Source organism: Vidua macroura, chromosome 4 (assembly GCF_024509145.1).
Source record: "Vidua macroura isolate BioBank_ID:100142 chromosome 4, ASM2450914v1, whole genome shotgun sequence".
NCBI classification, from domain to species: domain Eukaryota; kingdom Metazoa; phylum Chordata; class Aves; order Passeriformes; family Viduidae; genus Vidua; species Vidua macroura.
In genome coordinates this window covers 27,411,948-27,426,078 of record NC_071574.1, presented here as the reverse complement: position 1 = coordinate 27,426,078, position 14,131 = coordinate 27,411,948, and the positions used below count along the sequence as shown (strand labels likewise).

Below are 14,131 nucleotides of genomic sequence, written 5' to 3'. Positions count from 1 at the left end.
ACTCACAATTAACTTTCACTATGCTCATTAAACTTCACATCCAACATGCTCTCAACATCAAAAGGTATTATATTACTGCAGTGTAGTACATAATACTGTGCAACATCTGTGTAATATATTTAAATATAAGAGCGTGTGTTGTATTACACAGTATCAGAATTTTCTGTACAGAGATTTCTGAAATTGAGGTATATAGACAAACACATCCAAGTAAATTCTAAGGCTGAGATTTTGCAATAAGATCATGTGATGTAAGGTAATATAATTATCCAGTGTCTCTCAGATTTACTCAGCTTACCTGAGCTTTAGGACACTAAAGAAGCTTCTTTGCCCTTTGCAATAACATCTGCAAAGTGACAATACGATGTGTATTGTACCTCTCAAGAGCCCATAAACTGTGACTTTTGTCTTGACTGGCCTGAGAATACTTCAACCCAAGATACTGTACAAACAGGTGTATGATACCTTGAAGAACAAGCTGATGTCAGAAGAGAACTTGTATATTCAAATAAAGTTTTGATCACAATAGAAGTAGTTAAAACTGTTTTCTTATTACATTGAACTACATGGCTTTCAAGAAGATTGTGATTCATGTTTGATACATGCCACTAGCACATCATGTGGTAAAATGAGAGAAGAGAAAACAGAATGTTTTAGTAAAACCAAAAAATATCTTTAACCATACAGCCATTTCATGCTGTATTTTTCTTTGGAAGAACATCATTCCTTCACATCCAAAATCACGAAAACAAACAGGCAACATTTTTCCTCTGTTCTCCCTCCTATCCACCACCATCCAGTAAGACTCTATTACACCAGATAACGTGTTCTGACCAACATCTAGTGTCAACCTGCTTCCAGATGCAGCATCACCATTTTGCATTAATTTTACCTATTATTTATTTCATCTCCACCCTCACCCATGTTCAGCACAGATACTCAGACCTGGAGCCCTCACTTTTGAAGGTCATTTGAGAATCCATGCTTGACCTTGAGCAAAGGAGAAGTCTTTCTGACTCATCTGTGTACCTTCGTGCCCAGAGCTGATCTCCTGCACCCAGTGTTCGAGGCTTCAGCGACAGTGTTTCAAATTGCACATAAGTCTCTTTTGCAAGTTCAGCTTCCTTTGCAGATTTTGGTTTCAAATGAAGTTTTAAAACTTTGTAGAGTAAGAAAAATATCAAAGGTAAAACAACCACACATGCTGCACTGCTGGCCACTATCAGAATAGAAAACTCAGAGCTGCTTTCATCATTTAACCCATCAGTGGAGAAAACAACACACTGCTCTTTTGTCGGTGGCACGCCTTTGGGTGAGACACATGCCATATATTGAGTACTAGGTTGCAGACCATCGATTGTGACTTTGTTTTTGTTAGAATCAGTGCTGAGAGGCAACATATCTTTCTCACCATACTTGGAGTATAACACAGTCACAGCAGAATTGCCTGTGGCATTGACAGTTTTCCAAGTTAAGGTCACTCTTTCATCAGATTCACTGATCACTCTTAGGTTCTTCACAGTAACATTTTGCTCAGCTGTACCTGCTGTATTCAATGAAGTATCCTCATGTTTTTTGCTTAAATCTCCAATCTGCTTTTTGTTTCCATTTGTCACTGCCTTTGAAACTTTCTTTCCATCTAACATGAGCCTAGATTGCTTTTTGTCAGTAAAAGTCATGCTGGTTGATCTTTCAGTGCTAACCAGAGCTGTGGTGGTCAGTTTGATGGGAAGAGGTGTGGTTGTCCTCTCGGGTTCCTGCTTGGATTCCTCCTGAGTCGTATTCTGCCTCTCAGCCTCTGGCTTCCTCCCAAACTTCTGCGGTGACACAGTTGTAGTGACTACACCAACCACTGTGACAGTCACAGCAGCTTCTGACATTCCTGCCAAGTTCTTGGCTTTACATCTGTATTCTCCTGCATCCTTGTAAGAAATTCCTGTCAAGCTCATTATGGACCACCTGACACCCTCTCCAGGAGTTTCTTGAATTACTATGGGAAAATGCAAAGAGTAAAAACATTATGAATGGGAAGTAAAGAGAAAGTAAACATTATGAGAATACTTCTTACCTTTCTGCCAGAAGGAATTACAGGTTTTAAAAATTTTAAAAATGAAACACAAGCAGTCAAAAAACCACAAAAAAAAAAAAAATCAAATTTCCAAAACAAACTATGGAATTCCCAGTCATAGTCTATTATTAAATAAAAGTGCTCAGCTTGGGTCAAAATGGAAATAAATGTCTAGAGTAATTAGAATATAGTTTGCACTAAGAAAAACAAAACCACATAAATTGAAATCGAATGTCTTAAAGCTGCTATTGACTCTTAAATACAAGATCCACTGATTTCCTGTGACACTTATCATGCTACCCATTTAAAATGCTATTGGAAATTTCCTTTGTCCTAAGATATTTCAGTTCTCTTACCTCCATCAGACCTATGATAACTGCCAACTACTTGGCATTAGCAAGTAGCATTTTTTACACTGAAGTTACTACATAAGTATCTGTCATAGCAGCTAGAATGATGTCAGACAATGATGCCTTGCATCATTTGCACACAGAAAACATGATTTTGGAAAATTTTATGTTTACAATGCTGAGTTTTAAGTTGCTCAGTTATGGCCTCACTGGCTTTTTTAACATGAACATTTTTGAGCAGAGGTTTCAGAAAAAAAATCTCCTTTCTACTTTCAAGCTCCTGAGTTAGGGTCCAACTAACCAAACTCCATTTCCCTTTATCCTTCCCCCACTGCATCCATTTCACCCTTCCACACACATTGTTCTTGTAACAGACCACATCCACAACCAAAACAGTCTGCTGAACCTGTTAAGACCAAGAACTAGAAAATTTCATAACAGCTGTTGCACAGATATGATTGCCAGCTTGACACAACACATGGTCCATTGTTAATCGTTACAATGATCTCAAAGCACAAGCAACCCAACAATTGTTGGTTCCCCCATTTCCTATAAAAGAGCTGTTGCACAGATATGATTGCCAGCTTGACACAACACATGGTCCATTGTTAATCGTTACAATGATCTCAAAGCACAAGCAACCCAACAATTGTTGGTTCCCCCATTTCCTATAAAAGAGCAGTTATACCTGTATAGCTCACTGGAATATTGTCTGACCTATTCCAAGTGAGCTGTGGTGTGGGGTACCCCGTGGCGTCACAGCGTAGCAGGACGTTGCTGCCCAGCGGGGAGGTGATTTTTGTTGCTGAGGTCATCACAGATGGTTTAAGACACTGCTCTAACTCAGCTCTCTGGAACAAGATTCCTGCCAGGCTCTCAGGTCCACTACACGAAACCAATGGATCAAGAAGTACAACGGAGGTGTCCACAATTTTGGAAAATTCAATCAGCTTTGAAATGCGACAGTCACAAAACCATGGGTTGTCCTGAAAACCTGAGGCAAGGAAGGAAGCAGGGAAAGAAAAAAAATTGTTGTCAGTCAATATATGGATATTGTGGTCACAGTATGACACATGACTAACACCAAATACAATCAAGAACAATCCTGGACCTATTCTGAGTTAATCTTTTATCTTCCAACTTGTGTTTTTTGTTCAGCTGATTGGTGAGGGAATATTTTCAGAGGTTAGGGAGAACAGTATGAATGTTTATTAAGCTAAACTTCTTCACAGAAGTTTATGGAAGTATAGTGATGTGCTGGCATTACCTGTGCTTAACTTTGCTATTTATCTACCACATTTAAAACCACTTCAAAAAGATGTCCCATGACTGATGATACATTTTCACCTGTCTGTGCCTCCTGGAAAGACAGCTTCTCTTTGCTTCATGTCACTCTCCTCTGCTCTTAGTCCTTCTCTGGGCTCTTACAGCTTGACCTTCCCTGACCCTTTTTTCAATGCTTGAGGAGAATGCAATGATTTAAGGGTTTAGAGCTTGCACTGACATCTCTGCCCCTTGAGAAAAATGGATAAAGGCTAAGGAGAAAAAGCTTTAGGCCAAAAAAAATTTTACCTGGCTCTGAACTACACCGGTATTGCTAGAAGTTGGCTTTACTACAGCCTATGAAATATATTCAAGAAGAATAACAGAAGAGTAGAAAATAGGAAGGACCACAAAACAGCATAATGACTACAATATTTTTATGATGGCACACAAGAACCCTATCTCTCTTCTGTCATAGCCAATAACATTTGCTTCTTGCTTCCAGTCTATGAATTAGAAGCTTTTACCTCTTTGTGAATTTATAATGTTGGAAGAGATAGCCATTTTTGAGGAATATCAGTCTGAATCTTCAGCTGGTATTGATTACCCCACTATGTTGACTTTCATAGAGCAACAGTGGCTTCACCAGGTAAAATACAACACAGCATGTCACTCAGGAGTTCAAGTACTTTCTTATTGGACTCATACTTTTGAATATGCCTTTCTCATTTTCTCAAAGTACTACAAGTAAAAAAAATTATGGTCTGAAACAAGGGATGGTATGCAAGGACCCATTGCTACTGAATTTACTGATCAGTACAATAAACAAGTCATGTAATTCAAACCAGTATTGAAAGAAAAAAAGAGCCCTGAACACCTGCAAATATTTTTCAGAGTGTATTGTTAAGAATCATCAAAACAGCTATTGAAAAAATGATGGGCTGTTCTGGAAAAACCCGCATATGAAAGAATACATGAATAATTAACAACTTTTTCCTTTTATCACCAGACCAAGATTAGGTTATTTTAAGCACAATGGTAGTGATTGGTTAACTATGGTAAACCCCAATTAATCCCTGCTCTTTAAAACAAGACTTGACCTGAAGAGATTCCATGACTTTGACATCACAATCCAATTTCACCCCTTCCAGACAGAAGAGATTTTACATCTATTCACTACTTATTGTTTGTGGGAACAGAGGAGGAGAAGTCAAAGGAAAGTGTATCAGCAACTGCTTTTCCTCAAAAAATTTTCCAAAACACAAAAATTTTGCCTGTGAACTTCACACACATATTGCTAAGGAGAAAAGGTACTATCCGAGTGTTTTCTATATCTAGGTACATCAACTGCTTGTGCTTATAAAAATTCTGCTCAATCAAGCACATCTATGTAACTATTTGTGCACATCTTTTCAATTAGGGAAGCTCTGTAGTCAGACAGAATACTCTGTTAATTTTCTTTTTCTTCTCACTTTCTCGCAATTTTCCTCACTGTGTTAAGAAATTTACTGGAGGAAAGGAAGGGGTTTATTATTGGTTTTAACTTTAGAAAAGACCCTTAAGTCCATCTAGTCCAACTGTTAATCCAGCACTGCCAAGTCCAGCGCTAAACCATTGACCCCGAGTGCCACATTTCCACATTTACATGTCTTTTAAATACCTCCAGGAATGGTGACTCCACCACTTTCCTGAGCCATATATATATATATATATATATATATATATATATATATATATATATATATACCTACACCTACACAGCTTTTATATTCTCCCAGTGTCCTGAAGAAAAGCCAAAGTCATTATAATAGGTACCAGAAATTGACAAAATAAAAGGGAAGATGAAGCAACAATGAACAGTACTTAGATTGGATGGTTGTTTAGTCCAGCCTGGGACACAGGTTTGACCACCAGAGTGCAGGGCAAAGGAAGAGTTATGTCAGTCAGCCACTTCATCTTCCCCATCCATCATGTTTCCCAATGAAACTGCCCGAAGAAGCAGGATTTATACAAATATATATAATAGATACAGCTACGTGAGTTCCTTCCTTGTCCCCACAGCACAGCCCCTCAGTTTATCTGTGTCTTGCCAATATCTGACAGTATTCACATTTTTTTCTAGCCATTGTAAATCACCAAGTTATGTGAATTCTCAAAATGAAAAGATGAAAGTGCTATTGAGTTGGAAGCAAGATAAAACACTGAATTTCATTATACTTCAGTTAGTGTTGAAGAGAACAGAAATGTGAATGTAAACCTAGTTTCCAAACTACATTTTGAACTTCATTCAAGAGTTTGTGCTGACAAGATGTTAGAAATGAAACAAACATGTGAAAGAATAAAGAAAAGGTTAAAAGGGGAGGGGGAAATTAGAAAATGGAAAAGATTAGGGAACTTTAATAGAAGAAATAATTTCTTAAGAAGCAAAAATGAAACTAATGATAAATCTCTGATGGCACACGTATCTGAGGACAGAGAATGTCTTTATAAAGCCTGGATTCTTTTGTAGAAACATCAAGGCAGCTTGTTGATCTGAGAAAGAAATACTAGCCAAGGTAAAACAAACATTGATAAATATTTATGCATTGTAAAATACCAATGCAGTGCTATTTTAATATAAATTATTAATTATAAATTGCTCTAAAACCCTTTCTTCTAGATTTAGCATATTTTATATTTACTCTCACACATTTATATGTATGCTTGCACATACAATGGCAAACTTATGTATATGTCTGTCTGTGTACACACATTTTTGTAGTCTCCTCAGTAAGTCAGGTCTCCCTAGGCTGTGTCAATATGAACTTTAGCTATGAGCAAAATTTCCTTTGTAAATCAGTAACCAGACTCAGACCATAGCTTATGTAACACATTGATTTTCAGTTGCTGCAAAACAGCAAGATGTAAAATATTCAAGTTTTGGGCTGATAGAAATATTCACCACAGTTTGGGCCAGCCTACCCCAGGCTCTTTCCAACTGAACCTACACATTTTGACCCATGGTTCTAAATGGTAAATTCTATATCCAACACTGTCATAGCATTTTCACCACATGGCAATTGCTAAGGGAGTAGTTTCATGCGCCTGGCTCTCGGTGGCCATGGGATGGAGGCTGGCCAGCTCGCTGTCCCGCTGGTGGCCGCAGGGCAGACACACACGTGGCCGCCCCCGAGTCTCTGCCGAGACTGTTGTGGGTGGTGGTGATTGCTGCAGTGTGGGCAGCACAGCAGAGGCACAGGGCACGAGGAAACTGAGGCAGAGGAATAAGGGAAGGACACTTGTCTGAGTCTCCAAGCGTTTGATGTCGAAGTCAGGGCAGAGCAAGTGAACCCAATCTGAACCTGAAGGGGCTACTTTTATAGGGATGGGAACACGGGGAGGACACAGCCTTTGACCAATAGGAGGGCTTTAGGGGAGGGGTGCAGGGTAAGGGCTCCCCAGTAGAAGCCAACATGGGGAGGGAGCAAGCCCCACAACCCAATTCTGCCCTGAGGAAGGGATGAAAGACCGGGAACACTCTAGAACCAAAGGAGTGTGCCATCTTTGACAGACAAGGGTGAGACAAGGGAACAAGGGAGGCATACAGGTGGATTGACATGTGGATTGACGTACATTTTGGCAGGGAAAACTGTGGTAAACAACTCAGGACTGAACCATTAGGGAAGCCAAATGGGGTACAGAGACTGAACCATTACAAACTTATAACTAGGAATATTAAAACCTACTACAGAAGAACCAACTGTAAAATAACAGACTACCACAGTTTCAGAAAAAGCAATATCTACCCAGTGGCTCAGCATAACAGGTGGGAGCCTGATGAACCTACAGTATTCCAAATTTTTGGTACCTCTGCATGCAACAGAGGCAAGATCTCACACAACTGCCACTCTGTCAAATACTGGACTCTTCTGTTCCTGTCAGTGACTCACTAGAGTCCACCATATGGAAAATGCTACTGCCATCATTCCTGCCAGAAATGTAAATCTCTGTACAGCAGCCAGTGCTGAAATTTAGTTGTGATTTGGATTGAAGTATCAGGCTATGGCTCCAGAGGTAACCAAGAGGGCCAGATGAATTCACACACTGGTCCCCCAGTCATTTGCACTGTTTAATTTTCAGCTCACTCCAGAGCTTTGTTCTGAGCTGATCCAAAGGCCGCTTTCCAAGACAAAGCCAGATGTGACCAGGGACAGTTGGCACTCCAGGGGTCGCTCACTGAAAGGCTTATGGATGAGACCACACCAAGGATGGCTCTCTATCCTGTTGTTTCCCCTGAAGCAAGTACAGCAGGTTTTGTACCTCCAAATTATTCTGCATGTCTGTCAGCCCTTCAGGCATACAACATACCCCTGGTATTTCATATTGCAAAAGCACAGATGAATGATTTCCAATGCAATTCTCACATAACTTCAGGAAGGTTAGACAGAAGAAAAAACACCTCCATTCCCAGAATTACATTTAACAGCCACTGTAGCATCCTGTAGAGCCCACAGAGAACCAAGGGCTAAATCTTACTAAGTGTGGAACAGACTGTCAGCTTTAAAGAGAGCTGGCCCTAAACTGTGTGGATGAGAGCCAGAGTGAGCCACGTGGCCAAAGGGCCAAGAATCATTCCCTAACCCTCTTTAATTTAGCATAGTGCACAAACAGAGGAACATCATGCAGTGGGAAGTAGTTAAAAAACCCAAATCTCTTTTTCAGAGATTATTAACGGGAATAGGGAGATGTTAACATGCCAGTCCTCTGGCAAAAGTAGCCTTTGGCTCCTCCAAGAGTCCTTAAAGTAAACATGGGGAACCTGAACTTTCTCATACGAGCAACTGTCTTGATGCTCAGTCAAGACACCGAAGATAAAATTGCCTCCTGGTGTTAAAAAATACATTTGCACAAACATATTTGTTTAAGACCTTACTGGTTTTGATCTAGCTAATTACATACACACGACAATCTTGTTTTGCCAGAACCAGGAGAGAAGACAGCTCAAGTCATAATTGATTACACTAATTAGAATCTGACTACTGTTTTCCTGACTAGACAAAACCAGCATTTATTTATTCTGGGTTTCAGCTTCCAGCAGAGTTCTGGCTGCAGTGATCGTTCCCTGTAGGTACACAGGTGAGGCTGAATGCTCCCACAGAGAGTGGCTGGAGCACATAGGACACTCTTGAGCATCAAAGTGTGCAATTGTGGGCATCACATTTTAAGTGAAACATTTTTTTAAACCTAAAGGTGTCCAAAGGGAACCAGTAACTACTGTGGAAAATGAAAAGAAAATTAAAATACCACACACAGCAAAAAAAAGAAATGCCAAACCAAACAAATGAAAAACCCAACAAAACCAAACCAAACAAAAAACCCCAAATCAAACATAAATCAACCAAACAAACAACCCCACAAAAACCTTCACATTATATTAGAAGCAGGTGAAAGAAATTGTGTGCTTAGTTAGGATGGCAAACAGGGAAGGAAAGACAATCAAAGCTTACTATAAGAGATGGTGATTAGTTTTTCTGTATGTGCATGCCCTGTAGGACAAGAGGTAATCAGCTTAGTTTGCAGTAAGGGAGATTGAGGTTAGATATTAGGAGAAACTTTCTCACTACCCTGATAGATAAGCACTGGAGGAGGTGACCATGGAAGGCTCTGGGGTGGTCTGGCCACAGATTTAAGAACAGCACTGACTTTACCAGAATGGCTCAGCCCCTCTGGATCTGTGTCCCTGCAGGCTAGGTCCTTCCTGACCACGGATCTCTGTGATCCCCATCTGTAGCTCAGAGGAGGAGGAGAATATCTATGGGATGCACTTCTTTCTCAGGCTCCAGCAAGCCCAGGAGAAAGGAGGGCCATCATAAAGGAAGCACGAATACCCAATGGAGTCTAAATAAACTTGTCAAAATAACCCAAGACATAAAGAGCATTGCACTTTCTAATCTCCAGAGAAAGGGGATGTTTTCTTATTCACTATAAAGTTTTTCATATAGCAAGCACTGTCTGTCTGCATTGGGATAAACTCATCATAAAACTAGGATGTCCATGAATAAAAAAAGAATTCAGCTAATTCATTCACAGCTTACCCAAGGTAAATTTACTCAATATAACACAAGGAAAGTACCACCTGGCATTCTGTATTCTCAGGTGCAAATCTATAATGGCTGCACAGAGCCTCCCTTAGCACCTAACATTAAAAAAAAAAAATAGAAGCAAGGTTCTGTTTCAACCCTGTGTATGTTCCTCTCTTGAGGGCTGTGTTAAAACCCAGTTGTAGTTCATAATAGAAAATGGTCCAAAGGTTGTATCTCAAGCCTTCAAAGAACTCAATGCTGGCACCAGAGGGTTTGCCAGGACTACAGGAGGCTGGGAAAGTGCCTGCACCAAGGAAGCCTGCAGATGATTCCCAGAGTTAAGGGGAGAGAAGAGTGTATGAGGGTTTAAGATTTTTTTGGTGGTTTTTTTTGTGTTGGGGGTTATTTTTTTTTCTTAGTTCCTTTTGTTTTGCCTGAAGTGGTGAGGGCTATATAAGACAAGGAAACCAATTAACCTCTGGAACTCCCACATAAGATCATGAAGGGATCTAGCACAATCAGCTCCCATTTTACAGCCTCCTGTAGTCTTCAGTGTGGGAACAGGGAAAGGAGAACTGAGATGGACTTTTACAGTTTTTAGTCCTGAATAAACAAAAAACCTTTAATGATGCAAGCCTAACCATACTTATGAAGTCATGCAGCCTACTTGCATCTATTAAGTTGCTTATATAAAATATAAGAGAATGAGAGTTTCAAGCTGCAGCTTCTGCTGTGAAACAAAGCAGCTGAACAAATGGACACTGAATACTGGGAGTTTAGATCAAGAAATTGGAAATATTGGGCGGTACAATGCAGGACAGATCTTTACCACTGCTTATAGAATTACTGCAGTAGATACAGCCAGCTGGTTTTCCTCCCTTCCACCTGCTGCACTACAAACACATCGAAATATGCACATCAAAATATGCATTTCTCTGTAAACAGGGATAGAAAAGAACAGTATTGATAGAACTGTTCCAGCTCGAGACTGAAGAAGAGAAAGGGGTTACCCTGGCAAGACTAGGAAGTGGAGATAAAGTGTCAGATAAAGCACAATGCCACAAACAGAACTGATGCAATTGCATACTAGAGAAGGGGATCAAATTATGAAAAAAATCAGAGTCTGGCAAAATTATTCTTAAATACTTACCTTAAACACTATAAAAAGTGAATATATAGGGATCAGACTCCTATTCTCTCTCATATTCAATACGTAAATTACTAAAAACTTCAGGATGATCAGCCAGCTTTAGAGTAATGCAAGGTCAACAGAGGTCCCAGGGAGACCAGAGCTGCCCTATTCTGAGCCACCAACAACACTATCTGCAGCATTGTGTCAGGATTTATAAGAGCATCAGCTCTAGCTGCTTCCTTGGCTTGGGAGACTCTGGAAAAAAGCAGGTGCAAATGGACATGCTTACAGTTGCAAACATATACAAAGATGAGGGAAATGTCACCAGAAACATAATGTATAAGTCCTGTATTTATATAGCTACTGAATGGCCTGTATTCCTGCAAACTGGCTTCTCATAGCTTTTACTTCAGTTTTATAGCTTTGACGTAACAACACACGTGGAGGTCACTATCATCATTTTATAGTTTTCTGTTACCAGTAGAAAATATATAAATGACCACAGAGCAAACCACAATAGTGAGCTGGGTAAAACCCCCTCTCCTGAATCCTAGGCTGGTCCCCTAACTGTTCCCACTCACAATTTTATGTTCAGGTATATTTTAGTAAGGAATGAGATAGGCTGTTCCACATACCCAAGATTACTCTCTGTGTCACCAGAATGTCTGTGGTCTTGGACACGATGGCTCCTGAGAAGGGGGGCCAAATGTCCATGAGGTCTGATGGCAAGGTGGTCAGCTTGTTGCTGGATAGGTCCAGGTAGGTGAGGTTTCTCAGGTAGCGGCCAGCATCAGCAGGAATGCTGGTCAACTTGTTGTTGTGGAGATCAAGAGTCCGTAAATTGGGCATCTCTGCCAGGGATTCCCAAGGGAAAGTTGAAAGCAGATTACCATCCAGCCTCAGCTCATGCAGCTGTTTCAAGTTATAAAAGCTGCTGATATCAATGTTGGCTACACAGTTGTAAGTGACCCACAGGTATTTGAGGTCTACCAGGTAGTAAAAGGCTTCAGTCGGAATCCTTCGTATGACAGTTTTCTCTATACGAAGTTTTACAGTATCCACAGGAACATTCACAGGGATCTCATACATGTCAGGGTCATTACAGAGTACAGACCTAGCAACAGGGAAGGAAAAAAAAAAAAGAAAAAAAAAAGAGAGAGACACATATTTGCATTTATTTACCAGAAATTTGAATTTCCGATTTAAATGCAGATACTGTCACTTTCTGCAACACTACTACCAGGACAAAGAACACGGAAATCAAGAACAGTCCTCTGCATTTAAAAGCTGAACAAACTCCACAAACATGGAGTGTCTAACAACAAAAAGAATACAAACCAGAAATGATCCTTTCACATGGAACCTAGAATTGCTGTATCCTAAAGTATATAAGGACCACCCTCTATCCACCCCTCACTCTACTGACAACTGAAAGACAGAAGCCATTGCACAAGGGATAATACATGCATGCATCTCAAGTGGGAAATGCATACCCCCTAATTTAAATTATTAAAATTCAAAATTAAGATCACTAATCTCTAATTTTTCTGTATGATGAAAATTCAAAGTATTTTCTGTACTTTTCAGAATAGACTGGAAATTGAAAATATACCAAAGAAAATTCAGTAAAGAAGAGCTTTCTGGCCCTCTTTTTGATGTCTATGTACAAATTACTTGCTTTATAGAGATGAAAAGAACTTTCTGCTTACAATGATTTCACTGAAATGGGATTTCTCAGCATTTTCAGTTATTTGATTTCAGGAAAAAATTTCTTTGGGGTATATTGTTTGCACATACTAGCTTGAAGATTCCCCTGCCTTCAATAAATCTCTCCTTAATTTTCTCCCCTTTTCTCTAGAGTATTCCTCTATTTTGCTTTTTCCTTATGCAACTTTATACCAGATAGCCTGTGACATAAAAATAGGAATGACAAAGAGTATCTCCTAAAATTGACATGACAATACCAGGTCACCACATTTCAAATTAGCCTCCTTACTATCAAAAATTACATTATTTACTGCGGATTTAAAAAAAAAAAAAAAAAAAGAAACTACTGTATTTATTTAAACCACGACCACCTTGCACTAGTTAACTAGTTTGTAGAAATAGAAAGGACATTGCAATAGTAGGAATGTCATAGAGCAGAAAGAAATGGCCTCCTGCATAAAATGAAGATTTAGAGTAGCTATTTGTTAAGTACAAAGCCATAATCACCATCTGCTCCTGTTCAGGATTGCTGTTAGCCATAGAACTTTAATGTAAAATATGCCTTCATTGCAACTATGCTAGAAATAATTTGCAATGACTGAGAATGTTATCTCCAATTTCTTCAACCCTTTTCCTTATAAATCACCCTATATAACAAATAATAAAATATATACCTTATTCCAGTGCCATCACTTCTGCCATGGTAAACGCAAGTGCATTGTGAAGGACAAAAGCCATGAACTTCTTCAAAAAAACTCATAAGGAGGTAAAAGCAAATAAACAGATACATGGTTTCCTCCCAGAAGAACTGACATAAAGAAATGTGAAAGTTTTATTCCTAGGCACTCATGAGCAGTGTGCTACAAATGTGAATGTAGCCATCCATTTAGTAACAGCAGATTACAACAGATTAGCCCAGATCTGTAGTTGCTTAACCTTCAAATGTATCCTGAATGCCATCAGTTAAACCAGCTCACTCTTTAGTCTGTCAGAACACACTCTGCTTCAAATCACATCCAACCATGTTCCAAGGTTGTTTTAATATGTAGATTGTAAAGTTAGTGTAATAAAATATCTCTTTTTTTCTCTTAAGCGGCAGTGCATATATTATACTCTCTATGAAGTGTTCCAAGGTTCCTGAAGGAAATCTAGTACACCATGAGGATATTGCATGGCATTTTCTTTAATACTGCAAATGGCAAATTAATAGGAAGCTTAGATTCCAGAGCTTTTAAAAAATCCCGTAAAAACAGGGTTTTGCCAAAAATACAAATATGGTTTAAGTTTTACACTGCAAAGCCAAACTGCATATGCACACACACATAATAGTTGAAGCTAAATCTATACAGTCATCTTTTTCACCCTGAATAAATCCATTGCTCATACTGACAAAGGTGCTTCTTGAAAATTAAACATCAGACCTACATAAACATAATATCAACTTAGAAGTGATGAGGAATTACCATAAATATTTACTCAGTTTTATGCACAGTCCAAGTGTGAAGCTTTAGGGTACATTTTATCACATTTTCAGGATCTGCTGTGCAGT

At 39.3% G+C, this 14,131-nt stretch overlaps 1 protein-coding gene across 1 annotated transcript; it reads right to left on the bottom strand.

Annotated features, from left to right (window-relative positions):
* Positions 1-926: 926 nt before the first annotated feature.
* LRIT3 (leucine rich repeat, Ig-like and transmembrane domains 3) lies at positions 927-13,372 on the bottom strand. The gene is made up of 4 exons (XM_053976313.1): positions 13,257-13,372; positions 11,511-11,989; positions 3,107-3,412; positions 927-1,990 (listed from the first exon to the last, which is right to left on the bottom strand). The coding sequence occupies exons 1-4, from the start codon at positions 13,370-13,372 to the stop codon at positions 927-929; spliced, it is 1,965 nt and encodes a 654-aa protein (XP_053832288.1).
* Between the last annotated feature and the right edge of the window lie 759 nt (positions 13,373-14,131).